The 27,475-nt window shown below is 40.8% G+C and overlaps 2 protein-coding genes and 1 pseudogene across 4 annotated transcripts in view; all 3 read right to left on the bottom strand.

The window, feature by feature from the left end:
• Positions 1-2,450: 2,450 nt before the first annotated feature.
• On the bottom strand, positions 2,451-14,988 carry LOC311010168 (mortality factor 4-like protein 1). The gene is made up of 12 exons (XM_084004742.1): positions 14,794-14,988; positions 14,295-14,341; positions 14,100-14,167; positions 13,892-13,978; positions 13,576-13,656; positions 13,367-13,392; positions 13,064-13,152; positions 7,479-7,580; positions 6,993-7,081; positions 5,364-5,536; positions 4,095-4,179; positions 2,451-3,010 (listed from the first exon to the last, which is right to left on the bottom strand). The coding sequence occupies exons 1-12, from the start codon at positions 14,831-14,833 to the stop codon at positions 2,926-2,928; spliced, it is 972 nt and encodes a 323-aa protein (XP_083860868.1). The 5' UTR covers positions 14,834-14,988; the 3' UTR covers positions 2,451-2,925.
• Positions 14,989-18,273: 3,285 nt separating this feature from the next.
• Positions 18,274-20,228, bottom strand: LOC311018084 (relaxin-3 receptor 1 pseudogene; annotated as a pseudogene). Its single transcript has one exon. The product of its transcript is annotated as a relaxin-3 receptor 1 pseudogene (transcript).
• Positions 20,229-20,395: 167 nt separating this feature from the next.
• LOC311018073 (E3 SUMO-protein ligase PIAS1-like) overlaps positions 20,396-27,475 on the bottom strand; it is a 51,541-nt gene continuing 44,461 nt past the window's right edge. For both annotated transcript variants that reach the window (XM_084016846.1, XM_084016847.1), the window contains exons 11-13: positions 27,271-27,410; positions 26,679-26,719; positions 20,396-24,526 (exon numbers count right to left, since the gene is read on the bottom strand). In XM_084016846.1, the coding sequence (XP_083872972.1) occupies positions 24,155-24,526; positions 26,679-26,719; positions 27,271-27,410 (553 nt within the window). In that variant the 3' untranslated portion in view covers positions 20,396-24,154. The remainder of the gene's footprint in view (positions 24,527-26,678; positions 26,720-27,270; positions 27,411-27,475) is intronic.

Below are 27,475 nucleotides of genomic sequence, written 5' to 3'. Positions count from 1 at the left end.
TTCACCTGACGCCTAACCGCAAACTGCTCGCGCTTTGATTGACAAACAGCGGAGCCAATGGCATCGAAGTGTGCGCGGTTTCGGTACTTTCTATCCAATCAGCAACGTTGGAAGGCGGGACTTCCTTGTGAAGCGTCATTGGGAGACGTTGGAACATCCTGGGACAGGGCAGGAGAAACCTGGCATGACGTCAGGCGTACCTGAAAACGTACACCTGGAAAACGTACCTGTACATGAATCTAGGCGCAACTTTGTATGAATACTTGTCGTTTGCGGTAGATATACAATCTAAATCGCTTCTAACGAAGTGTAAAAGATCTTCATAACTACCCAAACTGTCTGTTACCTGTCCGTTGAGTCACGAACGACCTAGTTTACTGAACTGTGATAACCTTGTGGTCATGAACTTTAATGACACGTTAACACATTTTACAAGGAAATATTTAGTGGTGGAAAAAGTACTCAGAACTTCTATTTAAGTAGTAGTAATACCACAGTTTAGAAATACCCTGTTACAAGTACAAATAAATGCATTTATGCATTTATCAATTAATCTAGATTCTGGAATGGGCCTTCTGCATAATGAGTAGTTATAATACATACTGCTATAATAATCCATCCATCCATCCATTTTCTTCCGCTTAGTCCGGGTCGCGGGGGCAGCAATAATAATAATAATAATATTTCCCTCTGAATATCCATCCATCCATCCATTGTCTACCGCTTATCCTGTATTCAGGGTCACAGGGGGGCTGGAGCCGATCCCAGCTGTCCCCTCTGAATATAGTGGAGAAAAAGTATATATTAAAATACAATGGAAATACTCAAGTAACAAGTAGGCTACTGCAATATTGTACTTTTACATTGAGTTATTTAGTGAAGCAGCTGAATAATTTCTATAGCTACTTGGAATAGATAGATGGAATCAAATCTGTCAACAACCTCCAAGAAACCCTGAGAAAAAACTAACTGTCCTTCCAATCTGCAAATGTTATCTTCTACAAACAGTTATATCTATCTGCATCTAAATATTAACACCAGTGATTAAACCTATTTACTTAACAAACAGTATTGTGAGTCATCTGTTACTTGGAATAATGTGCCTCATTTGTCTACATTTGCTGCTTTAAATAAACAACAGAATATCTAAAAACTTAGCCAATGGCTTCCCAGAACAAACACTGGACTACCTATTATCTTTAATTATTTTTTTTGGAAGTGTAGGATAGAAATAGTGAACTATTGCTGTTAAGTATAGACATCATTTTACAACATTTTTAATTTTCCTGTTGAAAACCACATATCCGCAGGTGGGTTGATTTTTGTTCTTGATGAATTAAAGGATGAAATTCTCCTGTATGGGTTGAGGATATCCTACTACTTGGCTATAGCTATATAAAAAAGACCTCTTGGACCAGCTAGAAAATGTATTGTCACAAAGCTGAAACCATGAACAGATATTCATACAATATGATGCATCACTGCGGATTAAACTAACCAATAGTCTATATTTTTAGCAGGTCATCTACATCAGTAAATAAGTAATTAGAATCAATCAAAAGGAGGGGGAAACTATGCCCCCTAGTGGTCGCTAATCACAAAACTGGCCAATCAATCATAAATATACTGTAATCATCGCTCATTCGCCATCGTGCTGGATGAAAATCTTCGCGACTGGAACTTTATAGAATGTAATAAACGTTGACTACACATTAGTAAGTGACTCGTTTAACATTATGCTTAAATGCAGAGGATGGTTATTGTCTATTTTTTTTTCTTTAAATGTGGTATTGTCCTTCACTTAGCTAGAATAAATGCTATCTCTTCCTTTGTCCGTGTCTCCATGGCAACAGCGTTACCTCGGAGACCGCTGCCGTTCCACCCGTTTAGGATGGAGGAGACTCTCCAGCCCCCTCATATACAATAATGGATGGTGGAAAGTAGTAACTGAATGAATACATTTACTTTAAGTGCTGTATATGTAAATTTCGAGGTACTTATTCTTTACTTTAGTATTTCCATTGTCTGCTACTAAGACAACTTCTGCTACACTGCAATTCAGACGGAAACATTTTCCTTTTTACATATACATACATATACTTTTAGATTGTTAACACATAATTGAATGAATAAATTATGATAAAGCCAAATATTTTAGATTAAGATAACACTTTAACTTCCAACTGTGACTTTTGCTAGTATTTCTACACTTGCATATCTACTTTTACTGTAGTACAAGTACTATCACTTCTTCTGCTACTTCCTGATTATTTTTCGTTATGAAAAAAACAGAAAAACTGCTTTTTCTTTGGGGCCATATAAACCATGAATTTGATGTCTAATGTTGTGAGACTTTTTCTCCGTTATTTTGGACACTTTGCATAATGAATCTTGAAGAAGAGTGTTGATCATTTCTAATATATCATATGAAGGAAACACAGTAAACCATGTAGAGATTGTGTGTTGAGATTTTTTTTTTTTTTTTTTTTACAAATTGATACAAATGCACAAGATACAGATACAAAAACATCAACTGCTGAGTGCTGACCATGTGGTCCAGCAATAAATTGCACCTCATGTGGCAGAAGGAACACTAATAAATACATACATGCAACGGTAATGAAATATCTACTGGGTGGAATGCACAAAAACACCGAAGAGCTGCTTGTGGAAACAGTTACTTGTCAACAGAAAATACATTTTTTCCTTGTGCCTTTTCGAAGAAGTGAGGAAAAGAGGAAAGAGATTCGGCTAAATAATGTTTCTTTTTACTTCTCAACTATGACAAGCTCCTGAGACATTTGTAGAGGAAGCGTATCAACTCAATGGAAAAACATCTTGTCCAAGTCTGCACTCAAAAGGGGAGTAATGGTAATTTTACATGTGGTGTGGGTGGAGGTGCGTCAGTAGGAGCGCTGAGAGCTCTCACACAGCCTTGCGGTGGTACTCCGGAGGTGCAACCTCGTAATCAGTGGCACTCAGGAGGGTGGATGAATTCTTTACCAGGTACCTGCAAAAACAGGTGAAATTGATTGTGAAGTAGGATGGAAACAGTTTCTGCCGACAACTCAAACAACACCCTCAACAATGATTCTGTTCAGCTTCCTATCCAATTTACCAGCAAATCTCTGAAAAACACTAAATGAGTTTTAGAGGAGATAAGCTGGTGAGGCCTCTCGAGGGGATTCGCACAACAGGCTTTAAAAGGAATGGAAAATGATCACTCAACCCCCCATCCTGTCAAAATGAGAGTCTTGTCCTGTTGAATATGAGGTTTGTGTGGACAAACATAAGATGTGAAAAGATAACGCTATTCACAGGAAATTAGGCCATCCACTGGGGAGAGAACAGCTAGAACAACAATAACAAAAAACGCTGCCTGCTTCAAATAACATAATAATGTAACGTTTCTTCTAGTTTTATACGGAACCTGTAGCAAATCCTGAAAATGACAATGCTGTGGCTCGGCGGGGGAGGAGTGGCATTTATGTTATTTCCAGGCTAAACACTGAGCTTTTGTCCCAACTAATGTCAAGATGTCTGATGAGTGTTGATTCAGAAAAGGTCAGGCAGCTAAAGAGAAAGATGTGTAGAAAAAAACTGTGTTTTTAGAAATGCAATATTTAAATATACCCACGACTCCTCAGCTGCTAATAAGACTAAATTAACACGGATCTCTACAATTATTTGTTGGGTCTAAGCTGGTGTGTGGTTAATTAAGTGTATGAATGACCCTGCTCAGAGTTAAGACATGCTGGCTTAGAGGTGTAATTAGGGAAGAAAGGGAAGACTCTATCACCATTCATTAACTTACTATTCTGCTGCTTTAAGAGAATCTTAACACTAACACGTAAATATGTACAATGTAAATGTCGTGGTATTTCAATGTCTTTTACTTCAGTCATCACACATGAATCCACCTTCAAACAATTTGAAGGAAAAAAAAAAGCAGCCAAATATTCGATCTGTCCGTCATAAAATGCCATGTCCTGTTTTGAGGATCGGCACCAAGCCTGGCTGCACTAATATGAATATGGATCTAACATGACATTTCCAGACACGACACGGAGTCTCTGGTGGGACTGAAGACTTACTTGAGGAAATCTTGGAGGTAAGTGAGCAGCAGAGCCAGACTCTTCTCGTCCAGTGGAGTGTAGGCTAGCATGGCGCCGATACGAACTGTCAGGAGAAACAGAAGGAGTCATGTGATGCACAACGCATTAGACTGCAGGCTGAAGATTCAAGAAAGATAAAAAAAATAAAAAATAAAAAAGCGTGGAAATGTGACCGCTTCAAAACAATGACAACAGTGACGAGTTTTAAATTCCTGGTAATCAGCAAACGGCTGTGTTTCTGAAGGAAACTCCAGAAGGCAAAATTACCATGCTAATTTCTTGTTCACTTTTACAGAGGAGCGAGAGAAAGCATCCTGATTGGAGGGAAGCGAGAGAGTAAATTGTGGAGACTCTGGTATTTGACTTTTCTTTTAACTGTTTATATCCTGGAGAACTCCCTGGAGGTCTCAGTAAAGGGGACGCATACCTCCTAAAGATTTTCATGTTTGCAAGTAAAAAAGCAAATACTAAATGAGGAATCCTCCTACCATGAGACTCTTTACAAACATTATAAACTCTATTCAGGCAGTGGAGAAATTTACTTTTGAGCTGCGGCTTCAAAAGGATAAAGGAGATAAAGATTTTTAATTCTATTCCAATATGTGGATATTTGTATTGTTCACTGTACCTATGCTTTTCTTATGTGTACCTACTTTCAAATGTGTGTACTGTCATGTCCTAGGCCTCTTTGTTTGCTTGTTTCTTGTTTTGTTCATATATAACAAAAAATAAAGTATATATATATATATAATAGAAAGCATCCTGATAGGAAACATTGAAGGACCCAGGACACGAGGGCTCTGCAGCGCGTGATTACAACTGTAAAGAAACATCCTTGAAACCCGTCTATCAGTGATGGTGCTGACAAGAGGTGCCTACGATGAGCATATTAAAAAGGATATTAAAAAGACAAAAGCCCATCCAGCCTCATCCTTCTTATAACCTCCCATCATTTCAAAAGCCTTATTTGCAGCAAAAGAAAGTAAGGTGACTATTTCAACAAGTGTCTGACACAATTTACTTTACTCCCATGGCCACTTTAGCCACATGAAAAGAATTTTCTAACAAAAAAATGAAAATCGTCCCAAAGCGTACAGGTAGCCGTCTCCGTACATTGGTTAAACGATCCATCAGGTCACCGATGAGTCACATCTAGTCACGAAGCGGCGGTTCAGTGTCCGCCCGTGTGCGTGAGCTGCGTGTGTCTCCATTTAATGTGTCTGTGTTTGTTCGTTTCATGGTCCCTACCAAATAGACGCAGCAAGTGCGGCGCTCCGTACACCTGAGACATCGGCATGTCTGGGTGTTCGGCCAGGATCTCGGCATACTGTGGCCTCTCGAACTTGTAAAGCAGCTGAGTTCCCAGCATGACGTTGAAATACTCCCGAATTCCCGCCACCACTTCGTTCACCGCATACTCCCTAAATGGAGGGGAGAGAAGGAAGTCACATATTTCACTGGAGTTTCCAGAGCCTTCAGAGACCCGGACGCTGCACAGTTTTCAAAAATCAATCAAAGCTGGCATCATGCTTGGGTTAGCACATGAACAATGTTGAACCAGTCGAGCTAACAGTGAGTCTGTCTCCAACTACATTAGCGTACAACACCACCACCCCACAGCCCACACACAGCATCACACAGAATGTATGATTTGCCGTAAATGGGCTAAGGCATGAAAAATACTTTAATTACAGCAATTACAACACAAATCAAATCAGTGGTATGTCCAATCATGGCCGCGGAATTGGTACATAAGTGGCACCATGCTGGGTAAATTGGACTAGATTGTATCAAATCTGTTCGTTCCACACAAGGAAGTTAAAGCTGTTGTTTGTAACGTTTATGAAAATAAATTTGTCAATCACAGCCGAGGAGTCTCGAACGCAGCTTTCAATGCAGCTTGTGAATTCTGATTATATTGTCAAACTAAGCAGTGCTGATCAAATATTAATGAAGATTCTGATAATGTATTGCCTATTTCTATTTAACGTCGGCTGCTAACTGGTTATCTCGTGTTAACTATAATGTTAATATCAAGAAGTCTTATCATAATCACTATATGTCACCATGTTGAAAACAGTCGAGCCAAACACGGCTAAATAGGACCCTAAAAGAGGCGGGGCCTAGTTAAATCCTGATTCACAAGCAGTGAATTGGCATTAGAGACTCCTCTGCTCTGATTGGTTGTTTTTCTCCGGGCGTGGTGGAATATTTCAAATGCCTGAGAAGCTCGAAGAAGAGCCGGAGAAAACCAGATTTGTTCACAGATGATCTTTCTTGTGTACCTCAGTCAGGATATAGGGACTTGATATAGGGTTTGAGGACATATGCTTGAGTTTTTTTTATTTTAGAAAAATACCACCTGCAGTATTTTTCAACCCATTTTCCCATGTTGTGTCTAAGTAAACCCTGAATACAGGATAAGCGGTAGACGATGGATGGATGGATGTGTCTAAGTATTAGGGAAAAAAAATGTCCAACTGGTCTACTATTTAGGTATAATAATGTAACAGGCAGCTACAAGATGTGTTGTGATGTCATCCTATAGGGCACGTCAATTTGCTCGTTTATGTCAATAAAAAGCTCAGATTGTTATAATAAGTGTCTGAGAACAACCTAGTCTCACCAAGTCATGCTCAGTTCTTGTTCTGCCAGCAGTACGCTCTCACACAATACTGGACCAGATTAGAAAGAAATATTGTTCCCGTCGGTCACTTTGACACAGAAACATGGGGAAAAGGGTCCAGGCTGAAAGTAGTGAAGGGATACATGAATACTGCATGACAACCACATGAGGTGATTCTAGTCTAATGATCACAGGATACTGACGTTTCTCTAATTTCAACATCTTTACAACAAAGACAGGCTGATTCTTACTTATTGTCCGAGTTTCCTTTTGATTTCTTATAGTTTGCATAGTCCTCCAAGACGGTCTCTACATTCTTCTTAGCAGGCAGATGAAATAACTGGAATCAACAGAAAGCCATGATTTAGTTGACCAAACATCAGTGTTCCTAACAAAGAGGTTGATTTCAAACTGTGCTCCAAACATCGTTCTCAAAGGACTTGTGACGTTTCCTGTCTGAGCAGCTTCAATGATGTTTTCTTCTTTATCGTCTACTTTCACGGCCAATTCAGCCGCTTGTGTTCAATGTCATCTTGACATTGAAACATTTCATGGCACAAGAGTTTAGGATTGATCTTGGTTCCAAGGTATTTTTTAAAAGCAGTCTTATTTTGTAATACATAGACATTTTCTTTACTGTGGAGCAAATTGTTTGACCTCCAAATCTCATCTCAGCTAAAGTAAATCTAAAGCAAACACATGAAAAACTCTGGTTTGTGTGTGTCTTTCCCCCCCACCTGCTTCTGTCGGGTGATGAGGTCCCAGTCGTCCACCAGCCAGGGCTTCAGCTCTTCAGGGATCTTCACCTTCACCTCCACGCGGTTGGTGAACATCTCCTCCTGGACACACATGGTTGATCATGTCAATGAGTGTTTGGGAGCAGCAAAGCTTCTCCATCTCCTCTACATTTATCTCACACCAAATTGCAGTCCTTATTGTTCATTTTTAAATGCAAGTAAACAAGACTGAATTGCAATGAGACCTCAGGATATCAAGTTACACAGGTAGAATAAGATAATCCATACATCCGTGTTTGTGTGGGGGTGTGTATGGTGGGGGGTGGGATGGGGACCCAGATTCAGTCCAGATTTAATTTGTATCTCAATTTTCCTAGCTGGGTTTGTTTGCCTGATCATGCTATACATGAATTTGAAAGCCTATGAATAAAATCAGTGTCTTATCCTGGAATGCACGGGGCCTTAATTCCCCCCAGAAACGAATAAGCACATTAGAGCAACTGTTCAGGAAAGATATACACTTTGCATTTATACAGGAGACACATTTTTTGAAGCCTGATGTACATAGATTCCAGAATAAATACTATCATGTTATCGCATCCTCCTGTTTTGACAAAAAAAGTAAAGGCGTCCTTATAGCTGCTAAACGTAATTTAAATTATAGTATTCTGGGAACAGGGGGCAGTGATGATGGGCGAATCACTTTCTGTAAGATTATTTATGATGGTGTCAAAATTGCTCTGATTTGTGCCTCCTATGCCCCAAATTGTTTTGATCAACATTTTTATGATTCATTAATATCAATATTACTAGACCTCCCTGAGTTTGAGCTCCTGATAGGAGGTGATTTTAATGCGGTGTGGCTGCATCAGACAGACCGAACAGGGGTAACAGAGAGTAGAGATCAACAGTAGTCCTCTAAAGCGTTACGAAAATTGGCTGCTGATTATGGACTAGAGGATATGTGGCGTTTGATGAACCCCTCTATTCGGGACTTCTCGTTCTACTCTGCTTGTCACAAGACTTTCTCAAGAATCGATTATATTTTTGTCTCCCAAACTCTTTTTAATAATATTGATAGCACTACTCTGTGTCCAACACCACTATCTGACCATAGATTTGTATTATGCACCTTTTCGATAAGAGCTGGCCAACCTAGAGCCCCTCGTTGGCGTTTCAATGCTAGTTTGCTCCAAAATGATGTGTATATAACAGAACTGGAGGCTGAATTAAAAGATTTTATACAAATAAACAGCACATCCGTCGACGACCCACGAGTCTTATGGGACGCAATTAAAGGTTGCATCAGAAAAAAAACCATATCATTCGCATCAAATCTTAATAAAAGTAGAAAGCGCCGTATTGATTTTCTTGAGGCTGAAATTGTAGCAACAGAACAAAGTATGGTAAATGATATGTCGCTTGAAAACATTAACAAGCGCCAGAACCTATTGGATGAACTTAGTAGCCTGCTGAGACAAAAAACAGAGTTTATTATGCATCGCATGAGACAAAATCATTATATGAATAGCGCCCGACCTAGTCGCCTTCTTGCGCTAAAGCTAAGAGCAAATAACCAATTAGCAAACATTGCAGCGATCAGAAATGAAGAAGGAACTTTAACCTCTGATCCTGTAGAGATTAATCACACCTTCAAAGGGTTTTTTCAAAAACTATATACATCGGAGGTGGTTTATGATGAAAAAACTTCTAATAATTTTCTGAATTCGTTATCTTTATCTAAATTGCCCTTGGATGCTGTACACTCATTAGAGGCACCAATTACTATAGAGGAGCTAGGCCAAGCTATCAAATCAATGAATAAAGGCCGATCACCAGGCATTGATGGTCTACCTCCAGAGCTATATTTGGCTCTCTGGCCTCAGCTCGGACCTCATTTGTTGAATATGATAAATGCTTCTATCTGCAGAGGATCTTTCTCTACAAGCTCCAATATTGCTATAATATCTCTTTTGTTAAAGAAAGATAAGCCTCCTGTCGATTGCTCATCTTACAGGCCTCTAAGTCTCCTTAACTGTGAAATTAAATTGTATGCAAAGGTTTTGGCATCCAGGTTAGAGTGCTACATGCCCCATCTTGTTCACCATGATCAGACCGGGTTTATAAAATCAAGACTAGCTTCGGATAATGTCCGCCGACTACTTCACATCATACACTCAGCCTCCAGTTCAGAAAATAATAGTTCTATTCTTACTTTGGACGCTGAGAAAGCTTTTGACCGGCTGGAGTGGTGTTACTTGTGGTCTGTGCTCCGACATATGGGCTTTAGTGATAACTTTATTCTCATGATCAGACTGTTGTATGTTAGTCCTTCTGCTGTAGTGATAACGGGTAATATTTGTTCTCCTAGGTTCTCAATTTCGAGGTCTTCACGTCAGGGATGCCCATTGTCCCCTCTTCTCTTTTCACTGTCATTAGAGCCTGTAGCTCAGGCAATAAGGCAGTCAGAGGTTATAGAGCCGATCACTGAACGTGATACACCTCATTCTATTTCTTTATTCGCAGATGATATTTTAATTTTCATAAAGAATCTGGCAGAATCACTTCCACATTTGATGAAAATACTTGAGACCTTTAGTAATATCTCTGGATATAAAATCAACTGGAGCAAATCAGCATTAATGTTACTGGGTAAACAAAGCGATCAGACTCCTACTTTAAACTTTCCTATACCTGTTGTCACTAATTTTAAATATTTGGGTGTCTCTATCTTTCCTTCTTTGGATTTGATAACCATAAATAATTCTAATAAGGCTTTGAAGGATGTAGAGGAAGACTTAATGAAATGGGGTAAACTCCCTACTTCCTTTCATTCTAGATTATCGGTGATTAAGATGAATGTTTTGCCACGTGTAAATTTTATAAGTTCAATGATCCCTCTTGACCCTCCAAACAACTATTGGAAAAAGTTGCATTCTATCATAAATCAGTTTCTCTGGAATAAGAAAAAAACCGAGAATTAAAACCTCTACATTGCAAAGGCACAAATCAGCAGGTGGCGTGAACTTGCCCAATTTTGAGTGGTACTCGTGGAGCTTTGTCCTACGTCCACTTGCTGTCTGGTTAAATCCAAACAGTCAGGTTTCATGGCTCCCCATCGAGGAGAAATTAACATCTCCATATAGCCTGCAGAACTTGATACATTCTAATATTTCTCATAAGCTAGTGAAACGTGACTTTGGACCAATTATCTCCTATCTCTTCACTGTGTGGCTTAAAGTCCAACAGTTTGCAAAAATATACTCAAAATGTTTTCGTCAGTCTCCAATCTTTCATAACTTTAGTCTTTTAATAGATGGGAAACCCATTTCTTTTCCCCAGTGGAGTGATAAGGGAGTTAATACACTCCAGGACATTATAGGGATACAAGGTCTCCTTGAATTCCGGGAATTACAAAAAACTTTTGATCTTCCGGGCACTTCCTTTTTCTTTTATTTACAGTTACGGGCAGCAATGCGTGCTCAAGGTGTTCCGTGGGACTCCAAATTAGAAGATCATCCTTTTCATATTAAACTGAATACTAAAGGTAAAAATAAGGGTATTGCCTCTGAGTTGTACAAACTGATTGTGGAGGCTTCATACAAACATCTGCCTTTAAATAGACTTTGGAAAAGTGACATTATAAATGCTTCCTCAGAGTTCAACTGGCAATCTATATGGTCAAATATTACTATCTCATCTAGAAACCCGAATCATCAGATGATTCACTATAAGTTTGTCCATCGATTTTATTTTACACCCCAAAGACACCCATTTTGTGATTTTTGTTCAGGCAATACCGTTGGTACATTTTTTCATTTAGTTTGGCAGTGCCCGGAAGTTAACAGATTGTGGGAAAATATTTCAAGTGTATTGTCTGTTGTAGTGGAGAGAACTATTCCTTGCTCTCCTTCTCTACTATTACTTAATGATATTTCTTCTCTGAAACTAACAACAAATAATAGCCGTCTTCTGTTTGCTGGGCTTACAGCAGCTAAGAGGATGATAGCCTGCCGCTGGAAACCCCCACATGTAATGTCAATCAAGGAATGGCGTTCTTCATACAAGGACATTGCACAGCTAGAGCTTACCACTGCACGATTACATTCAGCTAAAACACAAAATGTCAGCTGTTGGTCAAACTTGGTAAAAAAAAATTGAAAGTTTAATGTAAGAATTGTATTTTTTATTTTTATTTATTTATTTTTCTGGCTGTGCAGTGAACTGCCTATTTCTTGTGTACTTTGGTCTGTCTATTTGACTAAAACATATAAAATGTACATGTACAGATGTGCATGCAACAGACATACTGGCTATGTGTGTGGTCATGGAATTTCTGGGTTAGGGTAGAATGAGTGAGTGAATGAATGATGTATGAGTGAGTGCTTTGGGATATTGTTGGTTTTGTTTTGTCTTCTTTGTTGTTATTGTTGTTGTTGTTGTTTTTTAATATTATTGTTTGTTTGGTTTTGATTGATTGAACAACTCTGTTAATTCAATATGCCAATCGGGAGGAGGGTGGGGGGAAGGGGATTAATGGGGTAAAACGAAGATAACAAGGCATTATTTCATTATGCTACCCCACCGATTGTGTTTCCTTTCATGCCCTATCAGTTGTCTGTTAAAAAAACCAATAAATAATTGATCTAAAAAAAAAAAAAAAAAGATAATCCATACAAAAACGATGCATATTAGTGAATGCAAATGAATCAGGTGTTTGTTTTGTTTTAAGCCATACTATCCCAGTATGCCACCACTGTTTTCCTGTTTTATCTTTATTTCTGTTTCATACATTCTAGCTGTTTGCTGTTATTACTGGCAATATTCTTATTTTACAATGTTCACGTTTTTTTTGTGTTTTAGCATATTATTATTATCACCATCATCATTGTTGTTGTTATTTTTATTATCCTCCAGATATAAATCCTGTTTTCCTTTTTATGCTGTCACCCATCCACACTCATAATTCTTGTTTTCATTATTTCTCCATTAATATTTGTACATTTACTTTTTCTTCTTCTTGGATATTGGCATATTTATTTATTTTCTCTCAATCTAAAACTCCTCTGCCACCATATTATTAATCTTAAATAACCCCAAGGCCATTATATGTGAACCGCTGCCCTGTCTCTGGCAGCTGGGGCTCCATTCAGGGAGCTGCATAGAACCCCTCTGGAGCGGGTAACATGGGGAAGGAAGTTAGGGCCACCTTATCCCTCCCTTTCATAACCAACTATTAAAGAAAATGACTGCAATCACAAATAAACAGGCCCCCTCGTTGGGGTCTGTTTTCTCTTTCTTAGGGGTTGAGCCTACAATGGACTGGTCACCTCCTATAAGGGTCTGGGGTCGACCAATAGCTGGACCAATCAGTCAAAAAAAAAAAAAAAACTATTTTCTTTTTCAACCTTTGTTGAAAGAGAAAAGATGTTTTTGCTCGCACACACACACACACACAACTATGAGCAGAAGCCTAATGATCACAAAGCTTTGTACATAAACAAAATGTCCTGCTGAGAAATGTTTGGGCAATTTAATCATGTAGGTATGTTTGCATGCGGTTTCCAATAACTGACTATACATACACTCTCCACCGTGGGATCGACCCGAGCCCTCTTCTTCCGTGGTCCCTGTGGCGTTTCTCCACTGCTGGTGCCTTCACCCGGCCCTGGGGCTAAACAAACCCAGCTTATTAGTTATGTAGAAATGAAGGTTTTAATAAATAGTCTGGCAGGTTGTCAAAGCCTTTTCTACAAGGTATTATTTAAATGTTACTATCCAATTTTGATGCCTACACAAACTGTCCTTTGCTATTTTGGATTATTATGAACAAAATGTACTTAAGTTAAAGCTGCCACTAACATGTGATGCATAAATGTTTTACTTACTCTTCTGCTTTGCCTTTTTCACTTTCCTAGGATGCAAAAAAAAGGGCATTATAAGTGACGATGTGATATTACACACACATCCTGTGACTCCCCCACTCTTTACATACATGCATGAGGTACTCCATGCAATGTTCATAGGCTGCCGCTATGTCTACTCACATGATGTTACATTAAATGAGAAGAAGTGGGAAAACAAGGTGGACACTTACAGATCAACATTTTTCTGCTGCACAGCAGCAATCTTCTTGCTTGGTGCTAAACCCCTCATCTTTCCCTCAACATAATGGTCCCTGGGGAAGAAAGAAAATAAATAGTGAAGGTCATCAAATAAATCCACTTCAAATATTTCTTTACTTAATACTTATTTGTGCAGATAATGTACTGTCAAGAGCACTGCACTTCAACTTGTAAAGCAACTACCAATGAATCCATGTCCAAAATTGAATTGAAAAAGTGCAAATGGGGAGAAAACACTTACTTGGGGAGATTATCATTACCCTATGTGCACATAAAAGGGGAACTTACTGATTGGCCTTTTGAAGCTCTTTTTGTTTCGCAAGGTTGCTGTCCACATATTTGAGAACTCTGCTTTCAGGAACCCATTCATCCCAGCTGCAAAACAAACACACCGCGGACCTTGAAATTCCATAACAATGAAACATTTTTTTAAAAAGCCCTAGGTGATGTCGTTCACAGCAGGGGAATCAAACTGTATCCAAACCAACATGCTCACTTTTTGTTCCATCCGCTGTAATGAATGAAGTATTTAATCAGTTTATCCTTTATGTTGATCTTTACACACTGTTAGAAACGAGAGAACACACACACACACACACACACAGGTCTGCGTCAGTCCTTGGCTCACATTTGTTTTGCAATTAATAATCAACTATTAAAACACACATATGGCGTTAGTAGCGAAACAAACCTTTGCCTCATAGAGCAATGGCCCATGAAAGCACAGGACTCTTTCACCTGCGGGGAGAGGAAAACAAGGGGGGGGGGGTATTACGACAGAATATTAAAGTGTAATAAGTCGTTAGACCACCATAACGCTCATCAGATACACACTTTGGACTAATATGGATAATAGCATGATTTGGACTGGCATTGTTCTCAGAGACAGACTAAATGACGATTTAACTAGCTCATATAAAAAAGCTAGCTAGCCGTTAGCTTAGCATTAACGTCTGTTTTATACCCTTAGCGTCATTTTACGGCGACGAGCTTTAATACAAATCATTTTGGGGTGTGTTTTAATGGCGTCCCTCACATATATGGACAATAATAACGCCTCCGTTGCACCGTGTGCCTCTCCGGAGACCACTATTGTCGAGCTAAACCAGCAGCAGCAGCATCAACAACAACAACAACAATAACAAACCCGCCCCCCTTTCCAGGCCTTATTCCTCTTTGACGTTACCGACCTTCTTGAAATTTAGGTTTAGGGTCCTGTTTTGGCGCCATTCACAGACTCAACTGATCGGATCTCTGAATGATCAAATTCGAGCATTGCCAGAGTCCATTTCTTCCAGGCACAAACACCTCCGACATTGGTGCCAAAAGCGAAGGAGAAGCTGAAAATGGCCCGCCTTCCGCTCGGTCACCTGACCACTATGGAGACTGTGGTGCGTTCAGGTGCTACTCCTGAAAACTCGGAAAAATAAACATTAGTGCAAAGCGCTTCCATGCTTGTACTGTAAAAAAAAAAAGACGTTTTTGTTTATTTTATCGCCAATGTAATTTAGATTTATAAAAAATACAATTCTTATTCTAAATTTTATTTTTATTTACCTGTATTTTACATGATTTTTGCTTGCTCACACTGGCATCATCTGCTATTTATGGTAGACATAATTATCGGAGCAACTATGAGTGGTGGAGCGAGTCCTCAGACCCTTACTTAACCTTACTGCTGTACACTTTTACACTGTATCTAATAATAAAAATACTGTTACAAGTAAATCAACAAAGCACAGGACCACACTGACAAGGCCTCTTATCTGTCATTAATCGACAGCCACAAAATTAGCTCCCCAGCGGTAGAAAAAACTTCTACAATGTGTGAATAATGACCCCATCATCTGTAGAAGAAAGTGGTTTGGATATGAAATTGCATGTGTAAGATCACCTACTTCCAGAGGTTTCCACAATCGCCTTTTAGCTTTAGAACACTCAGCTTGTTGAGCAACAGCCTGAAATGAGGATGACATTTTTGTGGAGTCACTACACCAGTGTTTCTCAGCCTTTTCTGGCCCATGAACAACTTTCTTTTTTTTTTTTTAGGTCAAAACATTTCTCATGACCTCTGAACTTAGTGGGTTCCCTCATTGTCATGTGAATTTGATATTTGACATACTTCTGTGTTATATTTTTACAAGCACTTACAGACTACCAAAAGGCTCAAACAATGATTTATTAGAAGATTAAGTAGACACCACACTTAAACCACTGTTTGACAGTCTCTACACTATTAAATCCAATTTAAGATTGAAGTGCTGATATCATTTTTACTTTTTCCCTATCGTGTTTGTTGCTATTTAAAAACAGATTCAGCAAAGAAAAGTGGGAATGACTTGGAATACTATGTTACAGTATGCAATCTGAGTCAGGATCACTGTATCAACTACGACATATAAATAAAATCTCCTGCAACAACTCTGCACAAGGTACTGGTAAAGCCAATTATTCTCTACCAGCTGTACCACTGCAACAGACTACTGCGTCATGAATTCCTCCTTCCAAGACCAATAAACATCTTTTATCCACAGTTTAAATAGTGGTTGTCTGTTTCGGGTGAAGGAATGTTAAGTTAAAATGGAAAGTTTAAGACGTTATCAAATGATCCTGTAGAGATTATTGATGAGGGACTTCATGAGAAAAGGAAAAGACTCATTAAACAATGTCAAAAAGACTCGGGGGAGAACAGATATCTCCAAGTTTGGGAATCGGTACAACTGTCAAATGAAGTTGAAGAGAAACCCATGAGCTTATATTCTATATAAAAGGTCATGGTCATTATTTATACCTTTTATATTATATTTTATATTTATAACATCGTCACATTGCATACATTTTTTAGCAGATAAATGGGATGATATAAGTTTGTCAATTAAATTAATAAGTAACAATACAAGTGATACGAATATACAAAAAGTTTAATCTAAACTAATATTTAATGATAATAATAAAATAGAAGTAGATGGAAAATAAATAAACAATACAACTGTTCAGAGTAGGTTTTAAGGAATGTTAAACTCTATCAAAAAGAGATTTGTGTTTGGGGAAAACTTAAGCATTTTTTAGAATATTGGATTTACAATAAAACAGAAGGAGTAAATGTTAAGTGAGGAGCACAACGAGCGTTGGGACCCCATGTGGGTGAGTAACCTCCAGCCACACAGAGAGCAGGCAGGCCACAGCAGGATGAAGCCTGCCTTGAGCGGCATTTAATAAAAAATCCAGACACCTTCCCGCATGTTTCTGAGGAGGTGTTTATGTGTTTGTGTGACACAAAGTTGTATTCCTCTGACTCATGGCTGTGTTCCAGTACAGACTATTTGGACTTTGGTCTCGATTGTTCCATTTCCTGTCCTGATTCAGGTGTATTGCAAGAAAAAGCAGCAATTCAACAGGATGACATAAGTGCGAAACACACTCAGTATGCAGCCAGCGAGAGCAGCTCTCTTTATGTGTCTGTCACTGATTGGGGATGATTAGAGTTGTTTTTACATTCAGTGTCTGACCTTGGATGTTTTTGTTGTCTCTTTGTGAATTTCAGTGTCCTGATTCTTGCTTTCAACAACGGCATTTTCTCCCATATGTCAGTGATTCATCCTCAAAGGGCCAGGAGCTGAACCTTACAAGACCTAGAGGCATCTCATGATTGAACTGAGAGCCAAGACTTAAAGAAAACTTTAGTTTTTTGAGAGCACAGCCAGACTGGACTACAAAAACAAAGCACAGAGAAGGTCAGATAACAACACACACAGAGGGACAGTGAATTCATTCTGCATGATGAGAGGCCCCACCAAAACTCCTCTAAATTGAATTTAATGACAATTTTGATTGATTATTGATAGTTACTTCACAGTAATGCTTTCAGGCCAAACTTATGTTTGAAATGTTTCTTGTGTTCAACCAGATAGTACTTGTGAGAAAAAAACAACCAATACAACAATGTGAGGACAGTTTTATTATCTATATCACAAATTGTGGTTACAGATTATTTTTGGCTTATTTACAACATTCATATTTCACACATTTCGTTGTCTTTTGTACCCAAACTATTCATTTTGGCACGTTGTAGTTAATAACTTTGCCTGTAGCTTTCCTTCCTTTGGTTCTAGAAACGATATTTGCATTCATGATTGTCTTGTAAACACGCATTTTTGGTACACCGGTTACATTATTAAATACATTATTTACATTTATGGATGTTCAGGTTATAAAGTGAGGACACAAATGCATGATCATTATCACATCACAGTGGTTATTTAACAAGCTCTGCCACAGTGAACATAAGTGTAATACACAAAACAAGCCATCCCTATGCGCAAAGCCCCAAAAGCAGCTCCAGTGGGTTCTCTATAGGAATGGGCCACATTACACAAAAGAACTCAAGACAGAAAGCCAGGGCGGCCAGAGGCATAAGCAAACTAAGCAACTGCCTGGGGCCCCCCGATTGTGTTTTCTTTTTTTCATATTAAATAAATGAAACAGGTAACAAAAAAACATCAAAGTATGTATGCAAAAGAAAGATAATTCCGATATAATAGGGCCCCTTAATCATACAAAATGTGTTATGATGGCTGAAAGGGGCCCCTCAGATAAATATCACAGGATTTGTGATATAATTAATAATTGATACAATTCATAATGTAACATTATAGTGTGACATTTGTGTCAATAATCGTCAAACACAGGTGACTGTGGTGGTGGGAGGGGTCCCCAAATCAAATTCTGCTTAGGGCTCCCAAAAGGCTTGGGCCGGCCCTGCAGAAAGCTGATGAAAGTTGTTTTTTTTCCCTAAGAAGATGAGTTCACATATAGAATCCTGCTTTGTGCGCTCTGACACTTCACCTCTCTTTTTCTGTTGTTTTTGTGCCGTGCGCACTCGGCGCGTCTCGGTTACTGTTTGGCAAATCATTCACAGAGCTCCAACACAAACATCACCCTCTGTGCGTCAGGCTCCTCAACTTCTTCCTGAACTCGTCCCTCATGAGGCAGTAGATGACCGGGTTCAGGCAGCTGTTGGTGTGAGCCAGACACACGGTCAGAGGGAACACGTACGTGTGGACTATGTAGTACGCTTTGTCCCAGTTCACGGCGTTCAGTTTGACCAGCACGCTCCACAGGGTGATGGCGTGGTTCGGCATCCAGCACAGGAAGAAGGACAACACGACGATGGTGATCGACTTGGTGACTTGGGATCTCCTCTTGGGGTTGCTCGTCTTCATGCTGCGCACGCGGATGAAGCGCAGGAGCATGATGTAGCTGATGGACACGATGGACATCGGCAGCACGAAACCCACGAGGATCTTCTGGATGTGATACAGGGCCAGCCAGTACTGTCCGCCGGGGAACCGCAGCAGACACAGCTTCTCTCCGGTGACGTTGCTGACGGTGGAGAAGATGGTCGTCGGCGCGGTCGCCACCGTCGCCAGTGTCCAGATGAGCGCGCAGGTCCACCTGGCGGAGGTGGACTTGCGCGCGGTTCCGTTCTTCAGCGCCGAGGCGACCGACCAGTAGCGGGTGACGCTCATGGCCGTGAGGAAGAACACGCTGGCGTACATGTTCATCACGGTGACCGAGAGGACGATCTTGCACATGGCGTCTCCGAACGGCCAGCTGAAGTCCAGCGCCGTGTCCACGGCCCAGAAGGGCAGCGTGAGCACGAACTGCAGGTCCGTCGCGGCCAAGTTGAGGACGAAGAGGTTCACCGTGGACTTCTTCCTCTCCCGTTTGACCCTGATGAAGAAGAGGACCAGCAGGTTGCCCACCAGACCCGCGGCGCACACCACGGAGTAAACGAGGCAGATGAGGAACCGCAGGATCGGGCTCCCGTCCGCTGTCACGTCGATGTCCTCCAGGTTGCTGAAGCAGTCCACCTCCACCAGAGACCTGTTGAGGCACACGCTCTCGTTCTCTTCACTCATGGTGCCAGCAGCCCAAAGACACATGCACTAGTCTCGAAGACGGGTTAAACATTTATGTCCAAACGGAGCAGGATGCTGGAGTGCCACTTTGGTGCGTGATGCCACCCCACCCTCCTGCCCTGTCCCCTCCTCTCCTCTCCAAGGCGCGCAATCATCCAACACCGGCGCGCTCAGCTCTGACAGCATGGCAGGGGTGGTGTGGGTGAGGAGGTGTTGTGTCAGGTTGTGCGAAACGCGCTGCAAAGCTCCACCATCGCATTTAATTCAAAATTGAGCACGGATTAATAATTGCAGGTGTTAAATATAGCTCGCCTTGCAGCCAGAAAGGCACCGGCTGGAGCTGCCGACGCGCATAATTGGGCTTGTAGCGCCACAGCAAGGGACACGCTCATCAAAACGGGCCTCTCTGCTGCCACCCAGTGTCCACTCCGGAGTGTTACAGGCTGTTAAACACGATGAGGGGATGAAGCCCCATCGTTCCAGTTAAATGAGGGAAGACCACACAAAGAATTAATAGAATGCATTTTTATTACATCTAAACTTTTCTACATAAACAGGTAACATTCAATAAGTAAACAATTTCTTCCAATGCAGGTAATAAATATTTTTTTTCACTTGGTATATTTGTACAAACTGACAAGGGTCTACTGTACACCGTCTTCTCCTCCGCGCCCTCCTTGAAAAGCCTTGTTCATGATTTTTCTCGGATCGGAACCTGTGAATGTTTTAAGGCAGTGAGTGCAGATGTCGACGCGAGTCCGACTTTGATATTATTTCTGCTGTGTAAGACTCTTTATTGGCCACAGTCCTTTTTTTCTTTTTTAATAATAATAATAATAATAATAATAATAATAATAATAATAATAATAATAATAATAGTACAGCTGTCCATTTTCTAAAAAATATATAAATTAATTTATTCTCTCGCTCTGAATTGACACACAAAAAAGCATACAAACGGACATCAAACACCCACGTCTGGATCTGAACTCTCAGGTTTTTCCCACACGGACATAATATACACACGTTTGACTTTTCCCTTTTTTTTTTTAAATCGAAGGTGAAAGGTCGCGACGACCGGAAGAGGTGAGCTGCTCGTCGCCGTCGCCTGTTGAGATGTTTTGAAAACACCTTTTTTAAGAGTAACTACTGATAATAGTGGCCTTTTTTTCCCAGCGACCTCCACACCAGGGACAATAAGAGGCCCTGCCCGCGCTCACACCAGTGTGCGACTCAGATCGGAGGGGTTGAGATGGAAACAGCGCGTATCCATCCCCTGCATGCAATCTGACATCTAACGACAACAACAACCAAAAAAAAAAAAGCTCAATAACGACGGCTTCTCTCTTTAGAAAACACAACCACAGGATGGAGCCGTGGACACTATGAAACATCCCACAGAGAAGCCGACAGGAACACATTCAACGCGGTCTGCTCTCCCACTACTCGTGTGCGTAATCTGCCCCGACAAGCGTGATAAAAAGAAGAAGTTTCAAATAAATTAAGTTGTGATCAATATGCATTCGTTAGCTGCGACCACAGAGTCAAGCATCCAAATACTGGTGATCCATATTCAAACTGACACCATGGAATCTTCGTCAGTGTAGAAAGTCAGGGTAACATTTCACAATAAAGGCTCAAACACATGCTTAAGTAAAATGCACAACTAATGAGTGATGATTGATGCTTGAATGAACTCAGGATGAAGAATCTGTGTTGCTCAAGCCATGCTGGGTTTATGTGATGGGTTATTTAAGGTCTAATGAATCTTCAGTCAATGAACCCAAAGTTTCTCAAAAACATCTACCTTTTGGTGAAGTAAGAAAAAATAGTTTTTTACTTGGTGAAAATGCGTTTTCAGCCAATTTAATGGATTTTTAAGTTGTTCATTAAGTGAAATAAATAGGAGATTTACTCTCAACCCATAAAGGTATAAGGGATATTAAAAAATCCCCAAATTTGGAGACATGGTTTTCTTTGGAAAAGGATAATAATGCATCTCATCAACCTCTCTGAAAGCAGAACAGTAATTCTAATAGCATTTTTCTAATAGAAATATGAAGCCAAACTCAGACATCCGACTGTTGCTGCATCGTCTTTGTTTACGTCTTCACTTGAAAAGCTAGCAAGTGAATCCTTTGTGTACCACGGAGGAAATTAGTGCCGTAAAACCAAAAAACCTCCAGCCTGGTGCCATATTAATTTATCTGTGGGGGTAACTTAGCGTTAATCATTAATTGATCATCCATTAAGCATTAACTAATCACATAAACTCACAGCGGCTCGGTGAACAACGGGGATTCATAACACATCCTGAATGAATTCATAATGAAATCATGAGTCATGCACATATTAATTAAACATTTGCTTTGTGTCCTTATCGTGGTGTTACCAGTGTCAGCTCCCAAGAAAATACTCTGCAGACGTTTCCATGACAAATAACTAAACGGTACCTTCTGGAGAAATCACGCTGCTGGCAAGAATAATAATAAAAATCCAATATTAAATAAAATCATATCACAACTGCTCCCGGGTGACCGCGAGTCGCACGCTCAAAACAATTTGTAAAAAATATAATATACGGAAAAAAGAATACATAATAAATAAAATACTGAACGACACAGGATATTCACGCCACTTTTTCTGCTTCGGTGTGAGAGTCTGAGGGGGGGGGTTCCCAATGATATATAAAGAATAAAGTTAAAGATGGAGAGGCCCAGGGAGGAAAGGAGGGGCGGAGAAGTCTCCCATTTAGTCGGCGAAAGGACAGAACAGGATGTCGGGGGGGCGGCTGTCAGGAGTGATTATCTGGAGGTGGTGAGGGGGGGGGGTTGGGCTTTGAAGTGAGCTGCCTGTCTTTCCTGGAAGTGAACAGGGAGAGGCAGGAAAGAAGGGGATGTTTCAAGGACACGGAGGCTGGAGGAGGAGGAGGGGGAGGGCCAGGTATGCCACCGGTCATGTGACCTCTCCCACCTATGAGAATGACCCGAATGAAAGCACAGACCAAAAAAACGTGTCCAGTCTCACAATACATTCATGAGCGAACACTCGCTTTGACACTTCCACGTCGTACACCGACGCGCTCTTCAGGGTTTTTAAACTACAGACAGGTTATGTATCTTTTAAAACCAGCTGGCTTTGTGCCCCCGGTCCAAGTCAGCATGCCCCCCCACACACACACACACACACACACACACACTAGCACTTCCCAAAGATGACTCCCTTAATACCAGCTACACCGTCACAGATATCAAGTCACAAGTCAAAGCTCGGTGACCATTTAAGACATTCCTTTGAGTTCTGAAAGCTCAAACACGCTGTGAAGCATGCACACCAACAGGCACTGGTTTAAACGTGGTCACAAGCCATCCGATGCCCGTCTCTTTAAAAGGCGCCGGCGCTGCTACAGCAGCTCCACCTTCATCGAGATTCCCTTTTTTTTTTACAGAGACGCGAAGAAAACAATGAAACTGAAAGACGAGAGAGCAAAGTGTCCGAACGAACCGCCGGCTGAAATCGAAGAAGTGGACTGAAAACACTGTGGCACAACCGACTCAACTGCACTCTGGTTATTGTGAGAATTTTCATAGGAACCATATCTTATTTTTGGCATTGTGCAAGAAAAAAAAAGAATTAAACAAAAAGCTCAGAACTCTAAGTTGGCATGTATAAATAGTGTAAAAGTCTCCTTTTCTAAATGCTGATGAGTCTTTGTGATGATCCGGAAATCAAGGAATGAAAATGAAAAACCAGGATTGGCTAATTGCCACCGACACACTCCCACAGCATTAACCTAAAGGTCAAAGGGAATGTATGCATGTGTATGTGTGTGTGTGTGTGTGTGTATATACATACACATACACACACATATATACACACTGTTTAAATATACATAAGTTAAAAGCATAACAAAATTATTAGCACATGAATAAACTGTAGATTCAGTGTTCTTGTCATCGGACAGAGAAATAATACACCGTGAATTTAAAAATGAAATTGCGCAAGAGCTAAAGAGAAAGAGAACTGTAGTTAATATTGTAGAGATGCAAATAAAACGACATGTAAGCAGGATAAAAGAGAAGGAAATCAAACAGGCGTATGTATAAGCTACTGTGAGAAGAAAATAAAGAAACCAAAACAACCTCAGTCCTCCACTTAAAAACAGCGATCGAAGCAGCTCACGAGACTGAAATTGTCCTGATTTAACATACAAAAGTAAAAGAGGAAAATATATTTTGTTCTCTGTACACGGTGCCACTCCTCATTTTTGTACAAAAAGAAAAAAAAAGAAAAAAAGAAGAGCCTTCCTCCTTTGTGTGTTTTTGCTCAGGTAGCGTCTTTGCTGTTTGTGCCGGGTCGGGACCAGGTTTCTGATCTGAGGTCAGTCTACAAACAGAACGTCCAGCCGACCCCTCTAAGTGATGACTCGGTACTGTTCTCAGGTCAGCCTAGTGAAGGGAACCCCTTAGACTCATAATATTAGTGCTCTTCTTGAGGCAGCCTCGTCATCGCGACTCCACAAATGTTTGAAGACTTTTTTCTGGATCAAAACTTTACCCTGCAGTCAGAAAAAGTTTTTTTGTCACCGGATCGCAGCTGGACCCAAAGTGTAGTTTTGACCCACCTCGAGTCAGTCCAACGATATCACGTCGGGGATCCCGCCGTAAATAGCTGCCACCGCTGCCTCGGCGCTGCTCCGGCTGGCCACCACCCCGGGGTGCGCGTGCGAGGAGTGCGAGCCCGAGTGCGAGGACGAGTGTGAGGAGTGGGTGTCGCGGAGGCTGCTGGACGACACCAGGCTGCTGCTGCTGCCCGAGTTGCTCGCCCCCATGTTGGGCGCCGTCAGCGACGCGGCCGAGGAGGCCCCCGACTGATCCAGGAACAGCTGGGAGGAGGAGGACGAGGAGGAGGAGGTGCTGTAGGGCAGGAAGCGGTTGAGAAGCAGCTCGTGGTCGTCGGAGGCTGAAGCGGCGGCCGCTGCTGCCATCACCATGTTGTAATGCTGAAGACGAGGAAGGAGGAAGAGTCACAAAACATTCCAAGTTTGGAGAAACTCCTGATGTCAACAGTTTGTTTTTCACAAATCATTTTAGCACTTAAAGACATTTATGTGACCTTTAAAAGCATATTAAGATGACGCCCGAGATAATAAGAGTCTATTCAGCTCACTAATAAATCTAAACAGTCTAGTTAAACCAGACATGGTGGTTCTAACAACTCTGCACTACTTAGACTAATGGAAGCTGTTATTCATTGAATTAGTTTGACATTTCATTAAGTTTAAACTCAACAACCGCTTCAATTAAAGGAATACATCTGATGGCTGAATTACTGAGTAGAACTGATCTGTAGAGTGAAATAGACAGATTTGTTCAATCAACTAGAAAATAATTACACTGCCAACATGAAGATTGTATTTTTTAACTGTATCTTTATCTTTCTGGGTTCAGGATATAATATAAAAATGCCTGTAGTTCTTATAAAATGTTCTCTATGTCACATGTAGTGGCCAAACAGTGGAATAACAACTTTGGATGCCATGGGTGCCCCAAAAAACGTTTCCCCATAGACATGCATTGTGAAAGAGACGTGTATAAATCAAAGTTTTCTTTGAGGTAAAGCCCTTATTTAAATCAATGCGTCCGAAAGGCTGTAAAATGCTTTAAAAGATGATTCCAGTATTCCATACGTTTTCTCTCTACTACCACGTGGTGCGGCTGTGAAGCTGTCGGGGGGGCGATGCCTTTCAGAAACACCCTTTTCTGTTCACTTGTAAGGAAAACAGCAAAAAATAGCCTCACAAAATGTGAGAGCAGGTTTGTTACGGAGGCAGCACAGACCGAAACGGAGCTGCAGAGAGCAAAACACCGACCGGCGCAAAATAATTGTGCTGTTATGTATTACATTTCAGCGTGGGCAGTTTGTGTTGGATGCTGTTGGCATGACGACCCAGAGGGAGCGCACTGCGTGTGTGTTTCCAATAAGTTTTCCTTGTCATGTAAGAATTCAATGGTCTGATCTTTCTCCACCAAACCGGAGCTGTTGATTGTTGTTGAAGCTGTTGAACAGTTTGGTACTTTCAGTTTGTTTCTGTACCAGTTTGAAGTGTCTTTTAGGATGCTTTAATAAGGACATTTTGTGATTTTATTTTGTTTATTTACTGGACTAAAAATGTTAAGCGAGCTTGTGTAATGTAGCAAAATGTTCACTCGTGTGCAATGCATCCTGGTACATGTAGGCACACCTGGCATGGCTCCACAACAGGTAGAGATCTCGGTCCTCAGAGCATTTACATTCACCATCATCACTGACTGCACAGCCACATAAATGAGATGTTCCCTTTAACAGGTTGGTATTTTTCTTTATTACCTCATCTGATGTTTTAGATGGCTTGTTAATGTCAATATATTTGTGCTTCTATGTATTGATTAATATTTAATGTCACATTCACTGACACAGATGGGTGATCCGTCATCTTCATTAAATCCCCTCTGAAAGTTGCTGTCATTCATAGCATCGGTGTGAACCCGTCCCGAGTTCTCTCAGCAGCTCTCTGAACACGTATTTAAACTCTTTATGTGCAAACACCAAACTGAAGGGAAGCAGCAACCGACTGACCATTGATAGCTGAGTGTACCCGATGGTGGTATTGAAGATGACAACCTTGTGATTAGAGTCTCTTTACTCGTCTCTGGTGCTGTCCAGCTGTGTAGGCTGTTTTTCCTTCCATTTGTTCGGGGTTTGAGTCATCCGCATAGATAAAAAGATATATTTTGTTTCTGCACATATGCTCTCCATTCACCCTGCCTGTATCAGAACTGCTGTATTCAACCCATCAATAACTGTGGGACGGTCATTTATCAAAAGTTTTGCTGTCACGTCTCCTTGAGTAGTGCACAGAGACAGAAAGAGGAAGCGAGGTTGTCTGACATGGAACAATATGAACAATACCACCAGCGTCACACTTCAAAAACACATTTTTCTTTCTTCTCTAGGCTCTGCATGAAGGATCTTCACTAACTGCAGAGAAGAAGATTGTCCTGAAGGGACACAAAGTGCAGCTTATGCGTTGTAACGTGAACCACGGTCACAGGACTTCACCGGAAACAAAAGTGCCTCAGGTTGCGAGTTCAACGACGCTGTGTTGTACGTACCTGATGATTGTCGCCTTGAAGAAAAGAGAAGAAGTTCAACTCTGGAAATCAAACACAGGCTGAGTCAGTGGAGAAAATCAACAAAGATCTGTATGACGGACGCTATTACATGATGGGTTTTAAAGTTAAAGATGGAGGCATATTATACAGCTGGATCTAATGCTATTATCAGCCAGATGGATTCTGAAGAAAATAATATTTGATCTTTTATATATATATACATAAAAACTTTGACCACTTAAACTTAGAAGTTTTACACTTATGACTTTATCACATTTTATTTATCTGCTTGATCCTATTTTTAAGAAGTCACTAATTTGTATGGCTTTGTAAATACTTAATAATCTCATAAATATATTTTTATTTCCCAGAAAATGATGTCCGACATACAATATTTCATATCTCCGGGAACTTAAGTGGCCATGTTAGGAGACAGCTGGAGAGACTCCTAGGCTTGGCTGCAGACCCTGAAGGCATCATATTGCACATCATGTTTTATTGTCACAATAACCCTAATATGTACTCAAAACACAACAGTTGAAAATGAGCACTCAGCCTAACGTGAGTTAATAGGGCTTGTTTTTGCCGTTACCTGACAGGTCGTTGGGGGTGTGGTAGTAGGGTCTGTAGTCCTGGATGAGAGGGGGGACAGGAGGGATGTAGCTGGTGTCCACGGCCGGCATGCTGGGAGTGCGGCTCACAGGAGAGGCCTGGTGGTGCAGGTTCAACACCCTGAAGGCAGATAGACAAGAGGAGTCTCAGGGATGAAGAAGTAAAAGGGAGGCACATCAGGCTTT

This window comes from Eutrigla gurnardus, assembly GCF_963514095.1.
Source record: "Eutrigla gurnardus genome assembly, chromosome: 1".
NCBI classification, from domain to species: domain Eukaryota; kingdom Metazoa; phylum Chordata; class Actinopteri; order Perciformes; family Triglidae; genus Eutrigla; species Eutrigla gurnardus.
This window is presented reverse-complemented; position numbering and strand designations above follow the sequence as displayed.

Bases quoted from the DNA above. Each gene is read 5' to 3' on its own strand.
- LOC311010168 (XM_084004742.1), bottom strand. From the start codon at position 14,833: ATGGCGCCAAAACAGGACCCTAAACCTAAATTTCAAGAAG. The intron at 13,393-13,575 runs GTAAGTGTCCAC...TTTGCATCCTAG, and splicing joins CAGCAGAAAAATGTTGATCT to GAAAGTGAAAAAGGCAAAGC. The intron at 5,537-6,992 runs GTAAGAATCAGC...CCCTCCATTTAG, and splicing joins AAAGGAAACTCGGACAATAA to GGAGTATGCGGTGAACGAAG.